Source organism: Lithobates pipiens, unplaced genomic scaffold (genome assembly GCF_037356315.1).
Source record: "Lithobates pipiens isolate NorthernLeopardFrog02 unplaced genomic scaffold, aLitPip1_a1.2 Scaffold_25, whole genome shotgun sequence".
Classification (NCBI taxonomy): Eukaryota; Metazoa; Chordata; class Amphibia; order Anura; family Ranidae; genus Lithobates; species Lithobates pipiens.
The window spans coordinates 51,233,380-51,259,068 of record NW_027507787.1 but is presented as its reverse complement, the minus strand read 5'-3'; the positions used below and the strand labels follow the sequence as shown (position 1 = coordinate 51,259,068).

General features: G+C 40.1%; 1 protein-coding gene across 2 annotated transcripts in view; it reads right to left on the bottom strand.

Annotated features, from left to right (window-relative positions):
* PALD1 (phosphatase domain containing paladin 1) overlaps positions 1 to 25,689 on the bottom strand; it is a 433,254-nt gene that overhangs the window by 155,251 nt on the left and 252,314 nt on the right. For both annotated transcript variants that reach the window (XM_077454432.1, XM_077454433.1), the window contains 7 exons: positions 24,216 to 24,311; positions 19,351 to 19,485; positions 12,620 to 12,736; positions 8,872 to 9,051; positions 5,927 to 6,124; positions 1,060 to 1,200; positions 880 to 951 (listed from right to left, as the gene is read on the bottom strand). In XM_077454432.1, coding sequence (XP_077310558.1) covers positions 880 to 951; positions 1,060 to 1,200; positions 5,927 to 6,124; positions 8,872 to 9,051; positions 12,620 to 12,736; positions 19,351 to 19,485; positions 24,216 to 24,311 — 939 coding nt within the window. The remainder of the gene's footprint in view (positions 1 to 879; positions 952 to 1,059; positions 1,201 to 5,926; positions 6,125 to 8,871; positions 9,052 to 12,619; positions 12,737 to 19,350; positions 19,486 to 24,215; positions 24,312 to 25,689) is intronic.

Genomic DNA, 25,689 nt, shown 5'->3' with positions numbered 1-25,689 from the left:
CTCCTGGAATGACTGCAAGCTCACACAACTGTAAGAATCCACCTTCAGAACCCCTGTATGGATGCCACTAGATGTAATCCACTTGGCTAAAGGCTCCTCCCTGTGTCTGTGTGTTAGGAAAGAGAGAAGAGCAGGGAGCCAGTTGCAGTAGCCACTGGGATTATGGAGGGCCGGCAATCATTCAGTAGAGCAGCGTGCGCCTGAAGGAGGTTGTGCGTGCTGCCATCGGTTTGAGGTTGCAGGTCACATCAGACAGCTTCGCAAACAACATACGGGCCATGGGTTGAGCATGCCTGAAATAAACTATAGTTGGATCATTCGCCCATACATCTATCTATCTCACGGTCAGCCCTCCACTTTCAATAGAAGTTATCACTGGAGGCTAAATGAAAACCTGTTACAAGACGCCCCTTGTGCTGCAGCCATTTCACACGGTAACAGAGCATTCTCTCTTACCCATCCACTGACTTAGTGGGAAACCTTGAAATGTGTGGTCAGGGGGGTTTTTATACAGTGCGGTTTTTGACTTAAGAAGGAACATTCCACAGATGTCCAGAAACTCCTGACTCACATATCCTGGTTGGAGACCCTCCATGGTGACACATTCTATTTATCTTGTATTTATCTGACCATATCCTTGGGATGTTGCTTTTAAAATGTGCCTGTTATGGTACTTTGGAATGTAATACCCAAGATTTTATTGTCAGCAATTTCTGTAAGATGTACCTTGTTATATAGATAGTTCTTTACTTTACTTCTTTTTATTTCTTGCAGTTTGTTGTCTTCCTGCAGTTTATTGCCATAATTTGCGAGATTGTAGTTTACAATGCTAATAAAAACAAATAAAATATATATTCAACCATAAAGTAATTGTCTCACCTCAAACTCTCCCTTTGTGTACTTGGCATCTGGAACACTAACAATTTCATCCTCACTTATTTCAGGAATGGTCTGCAATAATAATAACAATCATCGTAATATATATATATATATATATATATATACACACGCACACATATAGGCAGACAGATTACTCCTATATTTTGATTTAATACTCACGTTAAAATGCCAGAGAATAAGCAATGCAATGACCATTGCTGTTGTTGTCCTTCCTTTTCCTTCATGACAGTTGAATACAAAGGCTGCATTGGAGTCCTCTGCAAGTGTACACTTCATAGCTTGGAGAATCATGTCAAAATCCTGCAAACAACAATACTCTTGATTGTTACTTTCTTGTAATGTGTAACACACAATATAGAGTAATAAAGTATGTAAGGAAGAGTGCTCGTTTAATTTTTTTTTAAATGATTACCGAAGAGAACCAACTGCAAATAGTGATTGGTCCAGTTGAGATTAGTGGGCCCGTTGGGCATTAAAAGCTTCTCTTTGCTGGCAGTAGCTCCACCCCAATCTTAAGACCAAATTATGGGCATTCCTATGGGGGAGCACTGAGCCCTCCCTACCCCTCTCTAAGATGACTGTTCTTTTACTTTTATGAATGAACTATTAGCACTGCCCCGACAGAGTTTATCGTTTATTCATAATAGTAAAAGATCACTCGGCTCTGTAGCATTCTGTGATCTATCTGTTGGTGCTTCTAAATATAAACAGCCCTGGCTGATGACTAACACAGCCCCACAGAACTGCGTGATTTTTTACATTTATGAATGACCAATGATCGTCAAGACCAGTGCCATGTAGGACAATGCCCACAGCACTCTTTATTTGTTCATAAATTTACATTTCACTCAGAAAAGCAGGCTGTGTGATCTTTTGAATATCTTTCTCCTGGAATGCCCCTATTGCCAGAGACTAGCACTGTTGCTCACAAATCGGTTTCCTTTCCTAGCAGCATTGTCAGAAAGTGTGGGGGGAAACGTGCAACCATGTAGCCTAGAAACGTCAGAATACATTTTATCGAGACCAAGTGCTATATGTATATGGTCCCGCAAAGGGTTAAATAAAAGTTTAAAAAGTCTAGTTAAAACTTGTTAACCCTAGTTAAGGGGGAGGGGACAGGACGGTGGAGATGCCAGCTGAGACTTTGATCTCTCAGTGAAGCAGCTAGAAGCACAAACTATTGGATTGGGAGTTTCATTTACCCATGCTTTGTATAGAGTGGTGCGCTGGTAGCACATCTAATATCTGAGTACAATGGCTTATTTTATACAATTAATTTGAGTTGATACGTTATCACACTATCCAGCCTATTTCTTTGCATATATGACTCGAGGACCTCCACAGTGAAGGATCTGACAATTTGCAGAGTCCATTAACCTTGAGTCCTGTGTTGGTTCTTTTGGTGCAATGACACCGGAGGGGGCTAGCACATATGTGAAGTCACTGAAAGCTTTAATCTATGAAGCTGAGGATTTTTCTTTGGAACACTGCTTATAACATCAATTGATCTTATATGGACTGAATATTTATTTTATAACATTTTGTATCATGAGTGATATCAATTGTTCACATTGAATTTATGCACCATAACTAGGGATGATCTCGGTGTTCGACTCGAACGGGCCGTTCGCCTGTTCGGCCAATTTAGAACTTTGTGGACCGTTCGCACCAAATTTGTGTGGCACGAACGGCCCACAATGCACTACGCCATCGCAGTGCATTGCTGGCTCATGATTGGCACTGTGACCCCGCATGCTTGGCAAATAACATCGCCGGCAGCGAGGAGAGCCATAATTGGCCACAGGCAGGATGCCTGTGGCCAATTATAGCTCAGGGGGGTTTAGTACATGCCCCACACTATATAAGGCTGCCAGCGTGGCGGCCTTGTGTAGTGTGCTGGCATGCAGGGAAAGAGCAAGATAGGCAGGGACAGTGTCTTTTTTCTTGGGAACCTAGCGCTGTTACAGTGGGTGTTGTGTGCCTCCTGCACAGTATACACCTGAAGCTACCCCTTATTGCTGGTGTTGTTCTGTTTCTGTAATACAGGGATCTGCAGCATTTACAGTGGGTGTTGTGTGCCTCCTGCATAGTATACACCTGAAGATACCCCTTATTGCTGGTGTTGCTCTGTTGCATATCTTGCATATTAGCCTTTAAAATTATCACTTTTGATTTTGAACGTTCGAGCCCCATACACTTTAATAGGGTTCTAAAGTTCGTACGAATTTTAGGTCCATTTGAAGGTTCGGTTGCGAACCGAACCGGGGAGTGTTCGGCTCATCCCTAACCATAACACAATTATTATTTACCTTGGCATTTTGCACGTTGGAATTGTGTTTGAACATTTACTTTGCAATAGAGGAATTCACATATTGTGCCTCAATATTATTTAATATTTTTTTATTTTATGTATTCAAATAATCACAATTGGCATTTACACTTTATGGATTGGAATCATATGTTAAATATTAATTTATAGTATTTACACAGCGCGGCACATTTTATTTATTTTTGTTTGGTTTAACACAGCTTTTGGGAGTGTGAGTGGTGTCAGCAGCTGATAGAAATCACATCATTTATTGGATGCTCTTTTAGACCTATAGTCTATTATACTGGAAGCTCACAAGATCTTTTAGTTATTACGTTAGCAATATAAATGACTGGTTGCTTATGGCAAGCCACACAGGTTTAAAAAAAATATATATATATATATATTCAGGGTACATTCAGGGTATATGAATGTGAAGTTCAGATAGGGATGTAACTAGGCCCCTGCTCTGGGTCTGTTCCACTGAGCTCCAGGTTAAGCATGCATTTTCTGCCCACAGCTATGCAGGAGAACCTGCATATAGTGATAAAGCACTGTTACAGACTCTGACATGTGATGTGACACTGCTGATAAGGCCGACAGGACTTTCTCCAAGTAGATGCCAAGCATTGCTATACATCTGATGTCTGCTAAGATTTTTTTTTCAGAGGAAGGAGGACACTAACTTTTTGCAGAAAAGGGGTGATTTTCCTTCCAAGGTGATTTTTTTTGCTGGTGGGGGAGAATAACTTTGCTGAGGAAGGATTTGTGCTTGTAGGTGATTTTTGCTGATGGGGAATGTATGTTACAGGTTTATGACCATTGAACTCTATAGGCAGGCCTGTACACTATACTCTAAACCTTGCATACCTTTGACGTCAATGACAAAACGCGTTCGACGGAGTTACGCTTATTACGTTAGTTCCGTTCGTTGGAACGCAGTTGGAGTGCAAGCCGCAGCTGCGTATCTACCGAGCGGCTTCCACGTTCGGATTGATTTTTACGCTAGAAGGGCTCTATCCCTGGGGGACTTACATAAACTGGAGTGACCATATGCAACAGGGTATAACCTGGTACATTGTTTCTAAGTGGTTTTTGCACTCTTAGTCCTTTGTTTTTTGGGATATAGTGCCATTAGCGTATGGTTGATTATGTATTTTTTTTTCTCCCAGCTTGGTTCTAGGATTTACTATCTGTTTTCCTGGAACGTTACCATTTATTTATATATGGGGGCTGAGTGATTTTTTAGTGGACTGTATTTCCATATCTTGTCTCAACATATGAGATTTGTTTCTTTCATTTTTTATTTTTATTTTTATGTTTTTATTGTTTTATATTTTTGTGGCAATAAATTGATTTTTTATACAAATCACACTATGGAGGCTACAATTTTTTTCTTATGAGGACATATGAAATCTCCCCTTGGTTGTGATTGAGGAGCTGGATATCGGCAGGGATTGAGAAACCTCTCTCCGGATGCGATTGAGGAGCTGGATATCGGCAGACTTTGATCTCAAGGCGAATTACCCCTGCAGGGGTACATTCTTCTGGTGAGTGGGGTACCTTGTGGGGGAACACAGAAGTCACGTTCAAGATTGCACAAGAAGCACTAAAGTCACTTTTTTTGCACCTTTTTTTGCACTATTGAAGATTTTTTTGGACAATTGGACACTATTTTTGTATTTCTATTTTTATTTGCATTTTTATTTTATTTTTTTTTTTATTTCTGTTTGCTTTTTATATATATATTTTTTTATATTTATATATTTTTTCATTATGGATTGTTTATTTAACTTGTTGGCTAATTGATTTTTTGTTTCTTCACCCGCACTTTTTGATGCACTTTTTATATATATATAATATATTTTTTATATATATGTTTATACTAGCATTTTGCACTTATAGCTTGTATATTTAAGTTTTGACTACAATTTCATAAGCACATTTATATACGCCTCTTACTGGGAATTTGCTTATTTAAATATATCTTGGCGTTAATGCGATTTTAGGCAATATTGCACTTAGCAACAGATACACATATACAATTGTTTGTCTTTTGTCTGTTGTTGTTTGGTTTTTAGTTCTCTCCTTTCTCCTTCATTTATTGGATCTATCTGTTAATCTCAGGAATTAATTTCCAGTAGGAATATTGCTGTTTTTTGGGACATTTGAGTAGCTTGTAACTTGAGAAATCGCATAATAGCAGCACTTTTTGGCATATACCCTTTTTTATTATATATATATTTTTTAGGATGAATACATGATCTACTCGGGATTATATATAAATTTTTTATATATACCGACCTTACTCTGCAGGGTGTGGCCGATACACATTAGACTATCTTTATGATTGTAATAGATTCTAGTAGGAACTGTTTTCTGTTGCCGTTTTTCTTGATCCTGTTGGAAACAATTAGGATCTTATAGGATTTGAGGAATCCCGGCAGAAGGATTTTTCTTCACTCTATTTGTAAGGAGTTTTATTTGTAGGTAGCGCCAACTACCCCGGTTACCATATTGTTCTATTTTTTGGAGGAAACCCCAATTGGAGTTTCTCTCCTTGTGGGTGGCAGCAACCTAGTGATACAATTAGTATTTGTCTGTAGCCATTGTTATCACTATCCTTTTTGATTTCCAACCCCCACCGGTGTTTTAGCGCGGTTTTCTTCATTTTTATACTCATGTTTATTATATTATTTATCTGTTCTTAATCCTCACCTGTTCCTTGGGAGCACAGAAATCTGGAATGGGAATTCTTCTATATACCAGGCCTGGACATGTGCCCTTCTGTTGGTTGAAGATTTCCTGCATAGTCAGACACGTTTTAAACATCTTCATCTGCTTCTCCTGTTCCATGTAGACTTCTAACCACTTTTGTGAACCCAAGATATGGTTTGCTATTGTGGCTTCTAATTTCTGAAACCAAAATTAAAAAAACAAAAAACAAACTTGGTCTTTTGGTATATCTGCAAAGATCTGTACAGTTATTACCTTCTGGTTCACTTGAAACTCCCTTTTAGATTGTGAGCTCTAATGAGCAAGGTCCTCTGATTCCTCCTGTATTCAATTTTAGTGTAACTGTACTCTTCTAATGTAATAAAAATGACGTTTCCTGATAATTTGCAGGAAAAGCAACCATTGTGATCAAATTAGTCAACAAACTATTTTTTTTTTAAATACCTCTTCCATACCTACACCAGATATTTTACTTTAGTGTTTTCCCATGCACTCTTTCAGAGAATGTGTAGTTACATTTTTTGATTAATCTTTAACTAAAAAAAAAAAAAGAAAATTAGTATTTCCAAAAATTTTAGGGCCTTTCTGTCAAACAAACACACTACATGTTACCAACTTAACAAAATGACATAGCAAGGCTTAATATATATAGGTGCTAATTGTAATGCCCAGGCTGCATCTAATAGGTGTGTTAACATTCTCTCAAATGGGGTAAACTTAACAGAATGGAGACTACAGTGTGCCCACAAATTCTACAGTCTGCATTGATTTGTGTTGTAAAGAAAACATTTTACTGAATGTAAGTAATTTTCTGCATCAACATTCAGCATACAACCCCTGTAGTTAAATCCCTCTCTGTAAGAACTTCTATCTATCCCCAATGTGCAGAGATGGCCTCCATGGGGTATACAATCTCAATGTCATTTGTATCCCGCACAAGAATTTAAAGTGATATTAAACTCAGACGTAAAGATTTATTATACTGCAGCCTGCCAATTCTTAGATGTTATGGCTGCATTTGCTTTTTTTTTTAGGCTTTTATTTTCACCTGGTGATCCTGTCAATGATTCAACAGAACAAGTTGTCCTGCAGATTAGAAGATTGAGACAAACCATTTAATTAACTGATAGGGGTGTTTCAAATGATCAGCTTTTATTTATTTGCGTAAAACCTTCATCCCAAAATGAACAAAACTGTTTGCTGTAAATGCTGTAAGTGGCACTTCACACAAAAGGGGAACTTTCACTCTTCCTCCTCTGCTTCAACTTTTGGCACCGTATCTTTTTTTGGGGGGAGCCAGTACCTAGTTTTGACAGGCACCCACTGCTACTTCTGCTCGGATTGCCTAGGGTCCCCCCTCCATGCCCACAATCTTCTGGGACATGTCACAGGTCCCAGGAGGCTGCAGGACCATTCACTCCACAAGGAGTCACAGCTGGCTTCCTACAGTCAAGCTGGCGCCCAGGCCCCAGAAGACTGGCGAAGATCCGGCCTGGGTGAGGACTGAGTTGAATCCCTGAGTGTCTGGTTATCAAAAGTCAGCAGCAACAGCTTTTGTAGCTGTTGACTTTCAATGTTTGGAAACCTGGCTGAGGAACCTCTTTAAAAAGAGTTGGCTAGAGTTTGGCTTCAATTTGTTAGTGTATCTGAATCTGCTAGTACATCAAACACTACCTAAGGCCTTGTTTAGACTTGTGGTTGGGGGGCTGAAAAAATGCGCCGTTAAGTCGCGTTTAGACTTGCGGTTGGGGGGGGGGGGGCGCAAAAATGTGCCATTAAGCACCCTTTTTTGGAATTTGAGGACAAAAATAAGGAATCCTCTAGGGACAAAATGATACAACTGACATTGTTCCATCACGCCCATTTTACACCTGCTAGATTGTATAAAATGGTTTGACAGCCTTCCGCAGTTTACTCCAAGGACACAGACTGCAGATTTTTTCACCGTTTTTGGACACGTCAAAAACTTTTTGCTAAGGGTCACTGATTTTATCTTCTCGTCTATTTCTCATCCCAAAAACTGCTTATTGGGAATTAGAGGAGACCTAAAAATGTCCTAATATGCTAAAGTGCTGTTCATACACTCTATTTTTATGCAAGGAAGGCAATCATTCTAATGTAGAAAGGACCCTCTCTGCGTTTTTTGAGAATTGGAAAAAAAAATGATTAACAACAACCTACCATTATATAGACTCACTTAGGAACTCAGAAAAAGGCAACCTGTCTTTGATAAAATATGGGGTACGTGGCTTTCAACCACACACACACAATTGTTTCTCTAGATACAGGGTTCTGATTAGCTCTATATATGCTACTGATTTTAAATTCTTGCTATTTTGACAGTTTTTTCCCCCCTCTTTTTGCCTTGTATATGCCTTGAGATACTGGTAGCCATTTGATATAAAGATACATTGCGTATGACTGTTGTGCTTATTGTTGTACTTTGTATAAGTTTTACTAGCAAAACCAATAAACATATCTTAAAAATATTGCAAAAAGAGTGATCATGTGAGATTTTTACATCCCACTGACAAGCCCCTCAGTTCATTTTAAGTATTCATTAGTAGTGCCTCTTTTTCATGACGATTTGGATGAATATGCTGCCCTCTTGTGGTTAAAGCTAGCATAGAACCATTATTTTGAGGACAATGTAAAAAAAATGATAAAATTATGCTTTTGCTCGATACCCTTCATATTCACTTTTATTTTATGTATTGTTTACTTATATTGCGGAATAGTAGTGTATTGCTAGAAAACTTTGACTACCAATTAAAAAATTATATACACTTATATAAACAAATTCACTTATTTAAGTTTACATTTAGCAGGCCAGTAATATGAGAGAATGCTGAGAAAAAGAAAAAAAAATTTTCACAAAAAACCCTGAAAAAATGGTAAAAAAAAAAAAATCTGTCACAGGTTCTCACCTCAAGTTGCTCTGGTGAAGAAGCAGTTACTGCAATATGCTGATCCAAGTTGTCTGGTTCCCTTTGAGAGTATATTTGTTCATTGCCTTCCAGTACAACATCTTCTCGAAGGTTCACCCACAGAATTTTGGAATATTTTCTCTTTGCATCAGTTAGATAGTTGAGGACACAACCTGTGGCCTGGTAGCAGAGGTAACAATTATTTTAGTAATCTCAAAGCATTCATAAAAGGCATTTCAACATGCAGAACAGACCGATAGTGAACTAGCAATTTGTATTATGACTCTTACTGCAAAAACCTCTACTGTTCTATGTAATAATCCATGCTGTATTTTATACAGAGACTACTTGTAATCAATTCTGTGTTTGTTTCATTAGTGTTATGTATTGTTATAAAATGTATCAACAATTGCATTATAGTAATTTAACATGCTATTTATTCCCTGAAGAAGACTCTACAGGAGTTGAAACACGTTCTGATCCATTGCATGTATTATCAGTTTAACATTTTTTTTTTTTTTGTCATCACACACATCTGTCAATATTTTATCTTTTGTATGAATACAATTTCTTGTTTGTAATTATTGTATTCAGTGCATTTAAAGTCCCACCCCATTAATGTCTTCCTATTTTCATCAATGGGGGGGGGGGGGGGGGGCACCTACCTACCTACCTTATAGATCTAATTCTATATTTAAGTAGTCACCTCACTACACACTTTTTTTGAGGACGATGATTCCCTACCCTTTTTGGATACTAGTAAATATTTAAAATCACACATCTGGATTTCCCAGCTCTTTATGTGATGTGTAAAGTGAAGGCAGAAATGATTGCCTATACCATTTGTACCAATAAACATCCTTCTGAGGCATATAGACGCACCGGCCACTTTATTAGGTATACCTATTCAATTGCTTGGTAACTGCAATTCAGCTAATCACATGGCAGCAACTCAATGCATCTAGGCGTGATGAAGATGACTTGCTGAAGTTCAAACCGAGTATCAGAATGGGGAAGAAAGGAGATTTAAGTGACTTTGAACATGGCATCGCTGTTGATGCCAGACATTCTGGTCTGTGCATTTCAAAAACTGCTGATCTACAGGGATTTTCACACACAACTATCTCTAGGATTTACAGAGAATGGTCCGAAAAAGAAAAAAATACCCAGCGAGCAGCAGTTGTGTGGAATAAAATGTCTTGTTGATGTCAGAGGAGAATGGGCAAACTGGTTTGAGATGATAGAAAGGCAACAGTAGCTCAAATAACCAATTGTAACAGTCAAGGTATTCAGAATACAATCTCTGAATGTGCAGTGAACCTTGAAGCAGATGGGCTACAGCAGCAGAAGACAACACCAGGTGCCACGCCTGTAAGTCAAGAACAGGAAAGGGAGGCTACAATTCGCACAGGCTCACCAAAATTGGGCAATAGAAGATTGGAAAATACGTTGCCTGGTCTAATGAGCCTCGATTTTAGTTAGGCCATTCAGATAGTAGAGTCAAAATTTGGCGTAAATGCCATGAAAGCATGGATCCATTTTGTAAAAAAAAAAAGAGAAATCCAACCGGACAAAAACAGTCCTCCTAAAAATGGGCAAAAGCTTTTGTACAGAAAAAGAAATAGCAGATATTTAAGGGGACATTATTTCCATTTGACCCTTTAGCCACTTCCAGACCGCCTACCGTTGTTTGAAGAGCTAGCTGCCATAATCCCGGTATCCTCTTCTTCAGCGGCCGGTGGATTTGCAGCAAAATCACTTTTAATTGGCAGCGGGAGAGGGCCGCCCCCACCCCCCTCGCAATCGAATCCTCTGCCTAGCCTGACATGAAGACGAGTGAGGGGAAGAAAGCCCCCACCCATCTCCATATCATTGTAGAGCGGAAGTGACATCAAAACGTCTCTTCCACCCATAGCTCTTAAAGGCCCATTTTTTTTTAATGACTTTTTTTATTGCATTTTAGTATAAATATGAGATCTGAGGTCTCATATTTAACCACTTGCGGACCCGCTCCTGCAGTTTTACTGTGGCAGATTGGCTCCGCTGCGCGAAATCACATTTTTGCACGTGATCTCGTAAGATTCGTATAGCAGGCACATGCGAGTGCCCGCCGTGAGCTTTGGGCATACTCGCGATCGTCTCACGGAGAGGAAGAATGGGGAAATGCTAGTGTAAACAAGCATTTCCCCATTCTGCCTAGTGACACCGATCACCGCTCCCTGTGATCGGGAGCGGTGATCAGTGTCGTGTCACACATAGCCTCTCCCCCCCATGGTTGAAATCACTCCCTAGACACACTTAACCTTTGCAGTGCCCCCTCCTGGTTAACCCCTTCACTACCAGTCTCATTTACACAGCAATCCGAGCATTTTTAATTACATTGATCACTGTATAAATGTGAATGGTTCCAAAATAGTGCCAAAAGTGTCTGACATAATGTCGCAGTCATGATAAAAATCGCTGATCACTGCCATTACCAGTAATAAAAATGCCATAAAACTATCCCCTATTTTGTAGACCGTATAACTTTTGTGCAAACCAATTAATAAATGCTTACTGTGACTTTTTTTTTTTTTTTTACCAAAAATACGTAGAATACGTATCGGCCAAAATTGAGGACATTTTTTATTTTTTTTTATAGATTTTTTGGGGATAATTATTATAGCAAAAAATATACTTTTTTTTTTTTTTTAATTGTCGCTCTTTTGTTTATAGCGCAAAAAGTGTTTGTTTGGGAGCCACTTGGCACGATCGCGCAATTGTCAGTTAAAGTGACACAGTGTCGCATCGCAAAAAGTGCTCTGGTCTTTGGCCAGCCAAATGGTGTGGGGCTGAAGTGGTTAAGAGGTCCTGTCATGCTTTTCTTCTATTACAAGGGATGTTTACATTCCTTGTAATAGGAATAAAAGGGACACTTTTTTTGAAGAAGAAGAAGAACAGTGTAAAAAAAAAAGGTAAAATAGGAAAAAAAAAAAAGGGAAAATAGGAAAAAAAAAAAAGAAAAAGTTTAAATGCGCCCCGTCCCGCCGAGCTCGTGTGCAGAAGCAAACGCATACGTGAGTAGCGCCCGCATATGAAAACTGTGTTCAAACCACACATGTGAGGTATCGCCGCGATTAATAGAGCAGGAGCACTAATTCTAGCCCTAGACTTCCTCTGTAACTCAAAACATGCAACCTGTAGAATTTTTTTAAAGGTCACCTATGGAGATTAAGGGTAAAAGCTTGTCGCCAATCCACAAGCAGGCGGGATTTTGAAGTGTGACATGTTGGGTATCAATTTATTCAGCATAACATTATCATTTACAATATAAAAAAAAAAAATTGGACTGACTTTACTGTTGCCTTATTTTTTAATTTAAAAAAAAGTATTTTTTTCACAAAAGGTGCACTTGTAAGACCGCTGCACAAATACGGTGTGACAGAAAGTATTGCAACAACTGCCATTTTATTCTCTAGGTTGTTAGAAAAAATATATACAGTATATAATGTTTGGGGGTTCTAAGTAATTTTCTAGCAAAAAAAGAAAACCGTTTTTAACTTGGAGACAACCAATCTACAAGCTTGGTCCTTAAGTGGTTAAATGGCCCAATATTAGGATTTTTTTTTTGCTTTAAATTGACAGTGAAGCTACAGCTACCGGCAGCCTGAAAGCTTTTCTTATATAATTGTAGGGGAAAACCTATGGAAACCTTTATTTTCAGCAGCAAAAAACAGATACTTGTGGTAGAATATTCGTGATACTGCACCTTGGAGTTTGGCTGAGCAGTGCCATAAATGGCCATCTTGGGAACCCTTCTGAAGTTGGCTACATTCATTTCTTTCACAGTGCTTAGCACATCTGGTGAGAACCGATCATCCAATACCTGAAACAATGATTAACTAATTAAACAGTCATTATAGCAAATAAAAGACTCAAATTCACTAAACAGTTTTAATTTACAGCTTTTGAATTTTTATTCCATCAAACATTCCAATTGGAAGAATCAAGGCTGTCAAAGTGAAGTCCATATTTACTGCATTTCCAGTCAGAGAATGCTTTGTAGGAAAATACCACAGTCATGTATGCAAACCCATGGAAGGCTGCAGTCTTGAGGACTCTGATATACACATATATACACATATCAACTATAGCATTATGACCACCCACCATCATCTGTTGAGACATTTACGCCACTAGACCTCTGAAGGTATGCTGTGGTATTTGGCACCAAGCCGTTCTTTAGGTCCTGTAAGTTGCGCGGTAGGGTCTCCATGATTCCCATCTGTTTTTCCAGCAAATCCCACAAAAGCTCAATTGGTTTGAGATCTGGAGAATTTGGACCCCAGTCAACACCTCAAACTTGTTGAATTCAGACCATATTCTTCCATTCCTTCTGTGGTGTAGTTCTGATGTTCATATGCCCATTGTAGGTGCTTTTGTCTGTGGACATGGGTCAACATGGGGACTGACCAGTCTGCAGCTATGGATCCCCATACTCCGCAAACTGCAATGCACTGTGTGTTCTGACACCATTCCCTCAGAAACTTTTCAGCAATATGAGACAGTTTTCCTTCCTTGGACCACTTTTGGTAGGTCCTGATCATTGCAGACTGGGAACATCCCACAAGAGCTGCAGTTTTAGAGACGCTCTGACCCAGCCATCTAGTCACAATAATTTGGCTCTTTTCAAAGTTGCTCAAATTCTTACGCATACCCATTTCTCCTTTCAACACATCAAATTCAGGGACAACCTATTCACTTGTTGTCCACTATATCCCACCCACTTTTAGATGCCATTGTAACAAGATAAAAAGTGTTATTCACTTAATCTGTCATTGGTCATAACGTTATGACTGATTGGTGTATATACAGAGTGTATTTTTTAGGGTTGCACCAATACCATTTTTTTATTGACGAGTATGAGTAATGATACTTTTGGTCAAGTTATAGACAAAAGGTCCTATGTGCTAGCACTTTGCACAAGTTGCTATATGATAACAAGCTGATCATGATTAGAAGCAGCTGCTCACATCAATGTGTCCTCACATATACCAACAACATTTTTATAATTATAATGTGGCACTTGCTTGTAAATATATTCAATAAAACTCGATAAAATTGTAATTAATGCAAATTGTATATTCCACTCTATATTAATAATAATTACGTGGTTATAATAATGAGGCACTATTGATCGGAGGAGAGGAATGGATACAGTGACCCACTGAGAGAAATCACATCTAAAATGCTGTCAGACCTATATGGCCTTAATAGTGAGGTGAGCTGCTAGTACACACAGTCAGGGCCGCTGATAGGGCAGTACAATCAGCCCTGATGTACTGGGCCCGCCCAGATCAGCTACACAGTGGGGCCCGGGCATCATAAACAATTTGTTACTGCATTTAAAAAAAAACATTTTCTAAACTCTTCCCTGCTTCCACTTGCTTACAGAGTGGGTAAATTGTTTTCCTGGGCCTCATCTGGTCAATGCAGGGGCTCAGGAGGGGAGCACAACAGAGGGACTATTTCTTTATTTTCGGGGCGCATATACATCATGCCGCCCCACTATTTTATTAGTCCCGGCTGGCGGAGTGATATTGTGATTCTCCGTTCGGCTCCCGGCTGCAATCCTCCCCAGATGTGAAGAAGCTGAATGGCTGACAGGGAAGAGCAAGAAGAGATCGTGGCTGCACTGGACACAGTGAGTGGGAAATAGAGGAAAGAATACTCACTGTGTCCTATTATATATCTCACAGCAGGGTACAATCATCACACAGGTAGTACAGCAGGGTCTCTGTCATGGCTCTGTGTTACATTGCTTTTGGGTGCTGACTTTGTTATGGTTGTACTGTTACAGTCTGTTATATGCAATACAGCCATAAGTTAACTAAGCCAGCACTCAACAGCCATGTGACATAAAGTCATGATACATTCATGTCATGATAGAGCCCCTGTTTACTGTGATGCCTGTGTGATAATTGTAACCTGATGATAATAAGAAACGTGCTACTTTAAAAACTAATTTGGAGGAGCAGTAAACGTGCAGCGGAGCTGCATTTTTACTGCCCCCCAAACCAATCCCCTTTAATTGCTTCCCATCGTTGCTGGATTGGAAGGTTGATGATATCTCGATATCATCAATAATATGCTCAATCATCACGATATGCTCTTGAACAAGCATGTGATCAAACTGATCTTAGCTTGAGCAGATGCTTTGGAGGCCAGAGGACAGATATGGGGTCTAAAATACCTCATATCTCCCTATAAAGAGGACCTGTTATGGCCCTTGCTATCACAAGGAATGTTGTCCATCCCCTGTGAAAGCAAAAATGACAATAAAAAATGTAAAGATACAATGTAAGATTTTTTTTATTTGTAATTAATAAAATACAATTGAAAAGAAATGTAAACTGCCCCCTGCTCCTTCATGCTTACTAATTGCAAACATGTTTTGGCTTCACACGCATATGTAAACGGCAACAAACCTGCATTTCACTTCAAGTCGGGGTCAGGGGTGGGGGCAAGGTTGAAGGGGGCCCTGTCAGGGAAGGCTGTATGGGGCCCCATGATTTCTAACAGCGGCCCTGCACACAGTGTGGATTGCAGATTGCAGATGCTGTATGGAAGCGTGACATCATCACACAGGGAGTTCACTGCATTTGCACATTTACTATCACTGCATTTCAATTCACCAATTTATGGACACAACTCTGTAAATTTTAGCACTAAATTGGACTGTATATTTTCACATTACTGATGAAATTATATTTAGAGAGAAATTAAATTAGTTTGCTTTTTTGCACAATCTTTGAATCTTTTGCAGCATTGGTGAATTGGATTCACTACCCAGTAGGGATAGCTCAGAACTGATTAACTGGATTGATAGATACATGCAATTATTTTATTCTATTTATTTGCATTATTTGCACAATATTGATATTCTTTGTATCAATGGTGTTTGGGACTCACTACCAAGTAGGGTTATTTTATATAACCTTACTTGATTAAATGTATGATTGATTTATGCTTTATATGCACATTATTGTATTTCTTGCAGTACTGTGATTTTGGGAACCATTACCCAGCAGAGTATTTATTGAATCCAACTTTTGGAGTCACTACTTAATTTGTTTCTTCTGTTATTTATACATATACTCACGGGTGTTTCAGTGGCTATATAGCTCTAACATATTAAATTTAGTTGATGAGTTGAAACAAATATAGATTCAGGACACCAATATTATTCTTTATTTAGGTTATTGCATTTCATTTATAACAATTACATCACACGATTATTATTCTATATAGAGTGGAATATACAATTTGCTATAATTACAAGTTCATAGAGTTTTATTAAATATATTTACAAGCAAGCATCACTTTAGAATTATACTTCGGTCAAGTACTCGCCAAGATCGAGTACCGATAATTTGCAGTGCGATTTGCGTCAATACAAAAAAAAATTGGCACCAATACCGGTATCAGTGCATCCCTAATATTTTTTATTGTAGATTACAGTGATGTATAAAGTAATACACATTTGTTAAAAATCAAAAAATGTATATATAGCCATGAAATCTCACTTCTAAGCTGTGTACCTATTACACAAATTAGTGTAAATTATTAACTATATTTATTATACTGTACTACATAATGAATAAATCATTCTTGGATACTTTGTTAAAATGGAGGGATGCTGACGGAATACAAAGTGGTTATTTACTAAAGGCAAATAGGCTGTTAACTCTGCAGGGAAATTTGCACTCTTGCAAGGAAATTATCCCTTAGCTTTTGTAAAAATTCACTTTACACAAAATATTCTATGATATGCAAGTATAAAAAAACAAAAAAACAAACATTCACTAGGCTAAGTGAAGATTGCCCTGCAAAGTAAACAGCTCATTTGCCTTTAGTAAATCGACCTTAAAATTCTATCTCTGGAAACAGAATATTGTAAATAATACCACTTGTAGATTTGGGGTTTAGGAGATGTACTCTAAAAAAAAAAAAAGTTCCTAGGGCATATCTCCTAGGCTCTGCTCCCCCTCCCACTACTGCCAGCAAACCCAGCTATCGTTTTGAGCCACTTCTCCGCATTACAGCAGCAGCTACAGCAGCTGTGTAAGGCTAGGTTTGTGCTGTAGTGGGTCTGGGAATAAATGTAAATCAAACACGTTCCCCGACCTGCAGGTAAAACGTGCTGCTCTTTAGCCCTCATGCCCTCTAACACTCAGGCATCAGAAAGTGCAGCACGTTTTTGGGTGCACAAAACTGTATGGTGCCACAGTACCATGCTGTCCCATGTGGCTGTGTTTTGGAAAAGGGTTGGGGACTTTTTCCCTGCAAGTTAAATAAGTGAGCTGCTGTGCCAGTGCAAATGCGACCGCACAGACCCACTACAATGTGAACCTAGCATTAAAGGAGAAGTATGACCAAAGCTCTTTTGGCCCTACTTCTCCTGTGGGTCACAGGAGTGATCTTAGTTATGCATTAATGTGACCCAGATTCAGCCAACAGTGGGCTAAAATCTGCTGTCAGCTGGCATCACAGAGCCGCTCCAGGCTCTGCAAGGATCCTGACCATAATCTTGGGATCTGCCCAGATGATTGACCGGCAGCTGGCTTAGTCTCTCTGAGAGACTGAGCCAGCCACTCCCGACACCTGAACAGCCTGGCGCTCCAGTGAGTCCTGGACAGGCAGAGCAGAGAGTGGTGACTGGCAGTCACCATTCTATATTCAGAGCAGACCCAAGAACTGAGCGATCAGTGCTATTTGATCACTCAGTTCTCTGGCTTAGAGCCAGCGGAGAACAGCTGCACTGCTCTTTTTATACAAGCTTCTAGACAGCATTCAAAACACTGTTGATTACCTTGTTGAGAAATAATAAGTAACAACATTGTTAAATAGTATTTACGTGCAACGAAAAAAAACGTTCTGGTTGGAGCTGCTGTACTAAACATCCAAGGTTAGTCCAGCGATAGGCAGAATATCGGGCTGTTTCTTTTGAACCGGCAAATGTCCCCCGTGTGTACGGGGCTGTAGGGGTGAAAAAAGCCTTTGTTTCAATAAAAAAATAAAAATAAATGCGGTAGAATCTGCACTGTGAAGAAAAAAAATCTCTTCAAAAGTGTCAGAGGGGCTGCTAGCACATTAGATAGTATAGCTAACCTCAAAACAAATATTAAACAGTAGTGCAGCGCCAATATGCAAAGTAAACAAATAAGCTCCACAAGCGGCGCCCCCTAGTCCCTTCTATATTGAACTGTATTATAATTGTACTGTACCCCCTCTACATTGTAAAGTGCTGCGCAAACTGTTGGCGCTATATAAATCCTGTATAATAATAATAAATATATAGTGATATAAGAAATAACCGGTACAAAAATGTGAAATAAAATAATTGAAAGTTTAGAAGTTTAAAAAAATTCAAGTCCCACAGTGTGTTTGGTGAAAAAATAAAGGCAAGAAGAACTTGTTCCAGCAGCACAAATGATCAGGGATGTATATCGCAAGTAGTGTTCAAAATGACTGAACATCATCATCAAGTGAATTGAAAACTCACCAGAACAAAAGGCTAACAATACAGTAGCATATTCACCTGTATATAAATGATATAAGTGACCAATAACCAACATCAAGTGAATTCAAAACTCACCAGAGTTAATGGCTACCATTACAGCAGCATAAACGCCTGAATATGTATGAAATCCAATAGGGATCAGTGTGGCAACTCACTCCCAGTAGTATCTCCTAGTATATTCCAGCTAGGGATAAATAAAGCTCACCAGGAGCCTCACACCACAATGGAACACTGCGCCAACCACAATCCCTGACCGGTGCAGCAGTAAATTCTCCTCCCCTCATGCATGATCAGTGCACTATGTCAGCAGCAAGAGCCGCATTCAGAATACAATTTCCTGGTGGGTTGAGGGGGGTTCTCCATCCACCTCACTTGTGTGGATGGAGGAATCTGTTCATTTTCTTCACCCAGACCCCTGGCTGAATGAAAAAAAAGAAAAAGAAATGAGCTGTCTATGTCAAGGTTTTAAGTAAACATATCATAACATAAATATGGGGTCTGCAGTTGCCGACCTTCTTCCAAAATGCCTGCCTGGCTGTTATGCCAATTTAGTGGCTTCAGTGCCTTGAGTGTAACAAGTAAGCAGATCAGAAAGGCCGAAATTAAGTCAAAAGTCCTTATGAGCATACTTGTTGTGAATTAGTGACTCGAATATTTGAAGCAAGTGTGAAAGCAAGACAGCCAGACAGCATTTGTACACTAAAAGTCTGCAAAGGCAGCCTCCACAATTGATTCAGGAAAGATTTTCTTTAACTTGTGTCCTATTAAAATTGGCTTCACTGTGTGTCTGCCTGTGACTGACTGTGTTTGTATGAGGGGAGATACTGTGAACTGTTTGTATACCTTGTAATATGCTGTGCAATGTGCTAGTATTTAAAAAAAAAGAAGGTATAAAAAAAATAATGTAGAAAACTTACCAATACCCGCATCCCTTTGGTTATCAACTCCCCTGATACAGTGAGTTCTGATAAATTCATGCTTGCGTGGAGTCTGTAAATCCAAGGATGAGTACACATCCACCGACTAAAACTCAGTGCAAAAGCCAAGGGGTACTGAAATGATGCATCAATATAATTGTCAGGAGGGACATGTAAGGACAACACAAAATACACAATACTACACTAAAATTTGTGAAAGATGTAAAAAAGAGGATTTTTTTTTGTCATACTTACCTGTAAAATCCTTTTCTTTTTCATACATCATGTGACACAGAGTTAGGCAATATTCATTATCTACTGGGTTATATTTCATCTCCAGGTGAATAGACACAGGTAGACCAAAGGTCTTTAGACAGGAAATGATCCCCTATATAACCCCTCCCATACAGAAAGTACTTCCGTTTTGTAGCAAGCACAGAATCCTCAAAAAAGAGGGGACGGATCTTTGTGTCCCATGATTTACGCAAAGAAAGGGATTTTATAGGTAAGTATGACGAAAAAATCCTATTTTCTTTTTCCTACATCGTGGGGCACAGTGTTAGGTTAATATTCATTACCTACTAGGATGTCCCAGAGCAATAGCCTTGAGGGGAGGGAGACACCCTGCCAAGCAATAGCCAACAGACCTTATACAGCAGCCCGCAGTACACTGCGGCCAAAATCTGAATCCTTGGCTGCTCGAACATCCACTTGATAAAATGTTGTGAACATATTCACTGAAGACCAGGTAGCAGCCTTACAAATCTAAACAGATACCTGATGACAAAAAGCCCAGGAGGTTCCTATACCTTTGGTAGAATGAGCTCTCACCCTAAAGGGAGGAGCTTTATGTTTCAGACCGTAGGCCTGAATGACCAATTGACGGACCCAATTGGCAATGGAAGCCTTGAAATCTGCTTCCCCCTTCTTGGGTCCTTTTATTAAAACAAAAAAAGGAGTCTGATCCTCGGAGCTTCACAGATCTAGACAAATAAACCTTGACTGCCCAGACAAGATCCAAGGAATGCAATCATCTCTTCCGCCGAACGAGTCTGAGAGAAAAAAGAAGGCAAAATAATGTCCTGATTTAAATGAAAGGCCGACACCACTTTTGGCAAAAAGGACTGAACAGGTCGTAACACGACCCTGTCATGGTGAAGGATCAAGTATGGTTTCCTGCACAAAAGGACCGCCAACTCTGACACCCTTCTAGCCGAGGTGATGGCCATCAGGAAGGCTAGCTTACGTGATAGCATGTCTAATGGAATTTCCTTGATAGGTACAAATGGTTGTTTCTGTAACACAGACAACACCAAATTCAAGTCCCAAGGACACATAGGGGACCTATGGGGGGGAAGCAAACGAGTTGGGCCCTGCATAAAGGTTCAGACCAGCGAATAGGTGGCTAAAGGCCTTTGGAAGAATACTGACAGGGCTGATAGCTCACCTCTGATTGTACTCAAAGCCAATCTGACTTCCACAGCTGACTGTAGAAAAAAAAAAAGAATTCTCCCAATCACATATTTCGGAGGATGCAATTTTCTGGCTTCACACCAAGTAATACAAGTCTTCCAATCCTTATGATAGATCTTCCTAGTGACAGCTTTTCTATCATTCACTAGGGTAGACATCACTGATCCTGAGATGCCACGGGCCTTTGGCACCCTGGCTTCAATAGCCATGCCATCAAATTTAGAGAATGTATATTGGGGTGGAATATAAGACCTTGAGACAGTAGATAGGGGTGACGTGGAAGCATCCATGACCCATCTATTGTCAGTCTCACAATCTCCAGGAACAAGGGCCTTCTGGGCCAGGCTAGTGCCACCAGAATGACTGGAACCTCCTCTCTCTGAATCCTGCGCAACACATGTAGAAGGAGAAGGATCGGAGGGAAAGCATAAACCAGGGGAGTACTGGCTCCATGGAACTACCAGAGCATCTGCTCAGATTTCCAGAGGATCTTTTGTTCAGGACACAAACTGCTGTAGCTTGTTGTTGAACCTGGATGCCAATAGGTCGACCTCTGGACATCCCCAACCCTGGAAATTTTCTGGAACACCCCTGGGTGTAGGGACCATTCCCCGGGCAGATCTGCTGGCAGCTGAGATAGTCTGCCTTCCAGTTCTCTACTCCCGGGATATGGACTGCCGATAGAATTGGCACATGTCCCTCTGCCCAGGCTAGTATGTGGTTCACCTCTTTCAGAGCTGAACAACTCCTGGTCCCGCCTTGGTGGTTTATATAGGCCACTGCAGTGGCATTGTTGGACTGAACCCTGATAGGACAGTCCTGAAGGTGGCAAGAATACCCTTGCTTGGACCGTATCTAGGGTCAGACCTAAATACTTTAGACTTTGAGCTGGTCTCAAGGTTGACTTTTCGGTATTTATGATCCAGCCTATGCTTTCCAAATACCACACTGTGCATGTTATGCTTTGTTCTAGAGCCTGTAGTGAGTGATCTCTGAGCAGGAGGTCGTCCAGATACCCCAGCACCAAGATACCTTGGGCCCTTAAAAGACCCAGTACTGGTGCTAGGACCTTTGTGAACACCTGGGGAGCTGTAGCAAGCCCGAAGGGTAGAGCCACAAACTGAAAATGATGTTCCTCTACTGCAAATCGCAGAAACCTCTGATGAGGCTGAAAGATAGGTACGTGTAATATCGACTTTTATATCGATGGAGGCTAGAAAGTCTTACATCTGGAGTGAGGCTACTTTTGAGTGGATAGACTCCAGACTCCCTCCAAAAGGACTGAATCCCGGAGCGTTATCTACTGGACAAGTTAAATTCTTGTTTAATGAAGAGACTGCTGCATCTACGGCTTGCGTGTCCACTTCTTAATGGATATAAAAGGGAAAACCTCTTATGAGGAACAAAAATCCTGTCAGGATTTACCCAATCAGCATACACTGCCTGTTACAGCAGAGGGTGTAAGGGGAAAGCCTGTGCGGCCTGAAGAGGCCTCTGGGACCCCAAAGAGGACCAGGGGGGCTCAGTAACCTCTGTAAGAGGCAGCTTAAAGGTAGAATGAACCATTTTGGTAAGAGTCAGGTTTAAAAGCCTCTGCGACTGACAGGCAGACATCAACTGGATCAACTGGATCTTCTTGTCCAGACTCATCCGCAAGGCCCCCCGAGGAATCCTGATATTTCAGCTCTTCCCCATCCTCAACCCATTCCTGCTCCAAACTAGGAGGCGCCAGGGAGGGGAATCTGTCATACTTCCTGGCACCCTGAGGGATGGAGGCAATCATGTCAGCAATCCTGTTCACTAACCCGGCTAGGGCCGAGGACAGTTCATTCTTGAAAATGAAGCAGTAACGTTGACTGTAGGCACAATGCCAGATAGGCGTAGCGGGTCAGATTGCACAGAAGCCTCTGGTCTTTCAGGGGGTACAACACTATGGATACGACTAGGTTCATCAGGAACTACTGACGACATAGGTGTGCCCTTCCCCGCAGTATTAGTCCCGCCCCTCTTTTTTGAAAACCTTTACTAGCCACAAAAAGAGTACCTGGGTGTAGTATTAATACACCTCAGAAGGGAGACCCCTTAATAGGGCTCACCAAGCACCTATGCAACAATAAGCACCTTTAGCCTGCCAAGCAACATCTGGTGACTCACGTGACCAGGGTAAGGAGAAATGAAAAGCTGCAAATGACTGGTTCGAAGCCTGCTCTGTGTCCCACAGCTGCCTTCTGGAAGCACCACATGTTTGGTATACACAGCTTAAATAAGCTGGCTGTGCACCGGAACATTCTTTGCATGCGTATGAGGTCTTGGCAAACGGGTGTGGCTGTATTTGCATATGACACAAATATTTGTGCGCCCAGGTAAAGGCTACGGCACATGTGTAGTGAAGCTGTGTGTGCCATGGCCGCCAAACTGCTAAGCACAGCAGCGCTTAGGGGAACCAGGGCGAAATGGCGCACCGCCGTGCGCCATCATACAGGTAAAAATCAGCCAGACACAAGCAAAAAAGGTACACTTTGCAAACACCTACAGCTAGCCCAAACTCCCCCGTATGGTCACTGCACACAGGTGTCAAGCCTCTAGCTAGCTTGACTGATTGTTACAATCACTGGGACATCCCACAATAATTAAAGGGGTTTCACTTACCCGTCCAGGCGCAGGGTAGCTTAGTAAACTAAGAGCCCAATCTTCACCCATCACGGCAGGTACCTGTCAATTGAAGACCTTCAAGGACTGGGTACCCTTTTCATGTTTAGGGTCCACTCTCTTAGATATGTACAGCACCCTGCAGGAATGCCTTGGCGCTGTGGTGTCCAGGATTTCACTTTGCAGGGTCCAGCGCCCAGAGGCCGCATTGCAGGATCTTGAGTCTTCTTTGCAAAGCGCGGGAATCATTTATCTAAGCATATAGAACCTGTGTTAAATGGATCCGATCGGTCAATCTCTTAATTCATTTAATAACCGTTTGTGGGACTAGAGACCTGGAGCTCAAACAACCATACCATCCACCTTGCAGACACTGGTAAAAAAAACTGAAGTACTTCCTGTATGGGAGGAGTTATATATGGGATCACTTCCTGTCTAAAGACCTTTGGTCTACCAGTGTCCATTCACCTGGACATGAAGTATAATCTAGTAGGTAATGAATATTAGCCTAACTCTGTGTCCCATGATGTATGAAAAGGAAATTATATTTTACCAAATATGAAACACAAAATTTTGTGCTACAATTTTACCAATTTTCTTTACACTCACAAAACATCTTAATTTCTAGTTTCGCCATGAAAGACGACCTAACATGTTAAAGTTTTTTTCAGATTATAACATCACATGCTGTTGGAATCAAAAGAAAGGTTTTTTTTCAGTTTTATAACTTAAGTTGAGATTACCTGTTCATGAAGATAGAAATTAAACGCTATTAGATAAAAGTAACGCTCAAGACTATTGAGGGTTCCTCGCAGGAAATATTCTTTGGTACTACTTCCCTAAAAAAAAAAAAAAGGGAGATCATACCGTCAATGTTACACTATTACCAACAAGTATCTATAAACCAACAAGACAAAAAATGTATTACTAGAACTTATTTATAAAGTCTCATTTCATTTTTGGATAATTATCATAAGCAGATTTGCTATGGCTAGTGAAGTAGGTTTATTATGTCTGAAAACAGAAGGTATGTTTGCAGATTAATATAATATAATTATATATATATATATATATATATATATATATATATATATATATATATATATATATATATATATACACACACACATACATATACATACACACACACACACTTTCATTCTCTTATCTTAAGCCATCATGTAAACACCTCTTCAAAGCTGTTGCAGAATTTGGTAAAACAATGCAATTAACATATACTAAGTATTAAAGAGGAAAGCCAAAACCCAGCAATTGCACAATAATTTACCATTTCAGTGGAAGATTGCATCAGGGGCACTTACACTAAACAGAGTCAATCAACTTTGCTTCTGGTAAGCAATTCACATGCATGTGCAATAATCTTTTCAATCATCATAGATCTAACCAGCACTTTAACACCTTGTTCAAAATGACTACTCTTAAATTACACAAGGTGGCAGATAGTCAGTTTGAGATAATAGTAATTCTACAGAGCATTGTTTCATCACAGCTCATACAGACCAAGAGATCAGATCTCACACTCAGGGCCGCTGTTAGAAATCATGGGGCCCCATACAGCCTTCCCTGACAGGGCCCCCTTCAACCTTGCCCCCACCCCTGACCCCGACTTGAAGTGAAATGCAGGTTTGTTGCCGTTTACATATGCGTGTGAAGCCAAAACATGTTTGCAATTAGTAAGCATGAAGGAGCAGGGGGCAGTTTACATTTCTTTTCAATTGTATTTTATTAATTACAAATAAAAAAAATCTTACATTGTATCTTTACATTTTTTATTGTCATTTTTGCTTTCACAGGGGATGGACAACATTCCTTGTGATAGCAAGGGCCATAACAGGTCCTCTTTATAGGGAGATATGAGGTATTTTAGACCCCATATCTGTCCTCTGGCCTCCAAAGCATCTGCTCAAGCTAAGATCAGTTTGATCACATGCTTGTTCAAGAGCATATCGTGATGATTGAGCATATCATTGATGATATCGAGATATCATCAACCTTCCAATCCAGCAACGATGGGAAGCAATTAAAGGGGATTGGTTTGGGGGGCAGTAAAAATGCAGCTCCGCTGCACGTTTACTGCTCCTCCAAATTAGTTTTTAAAGTAGCACGTTTCTTATTATCATCAGGTTACAATTATCACACAGGCATCACAGTAAACAGGGGCTCTATCATGACATGAATGTATCATGACTTTATGTC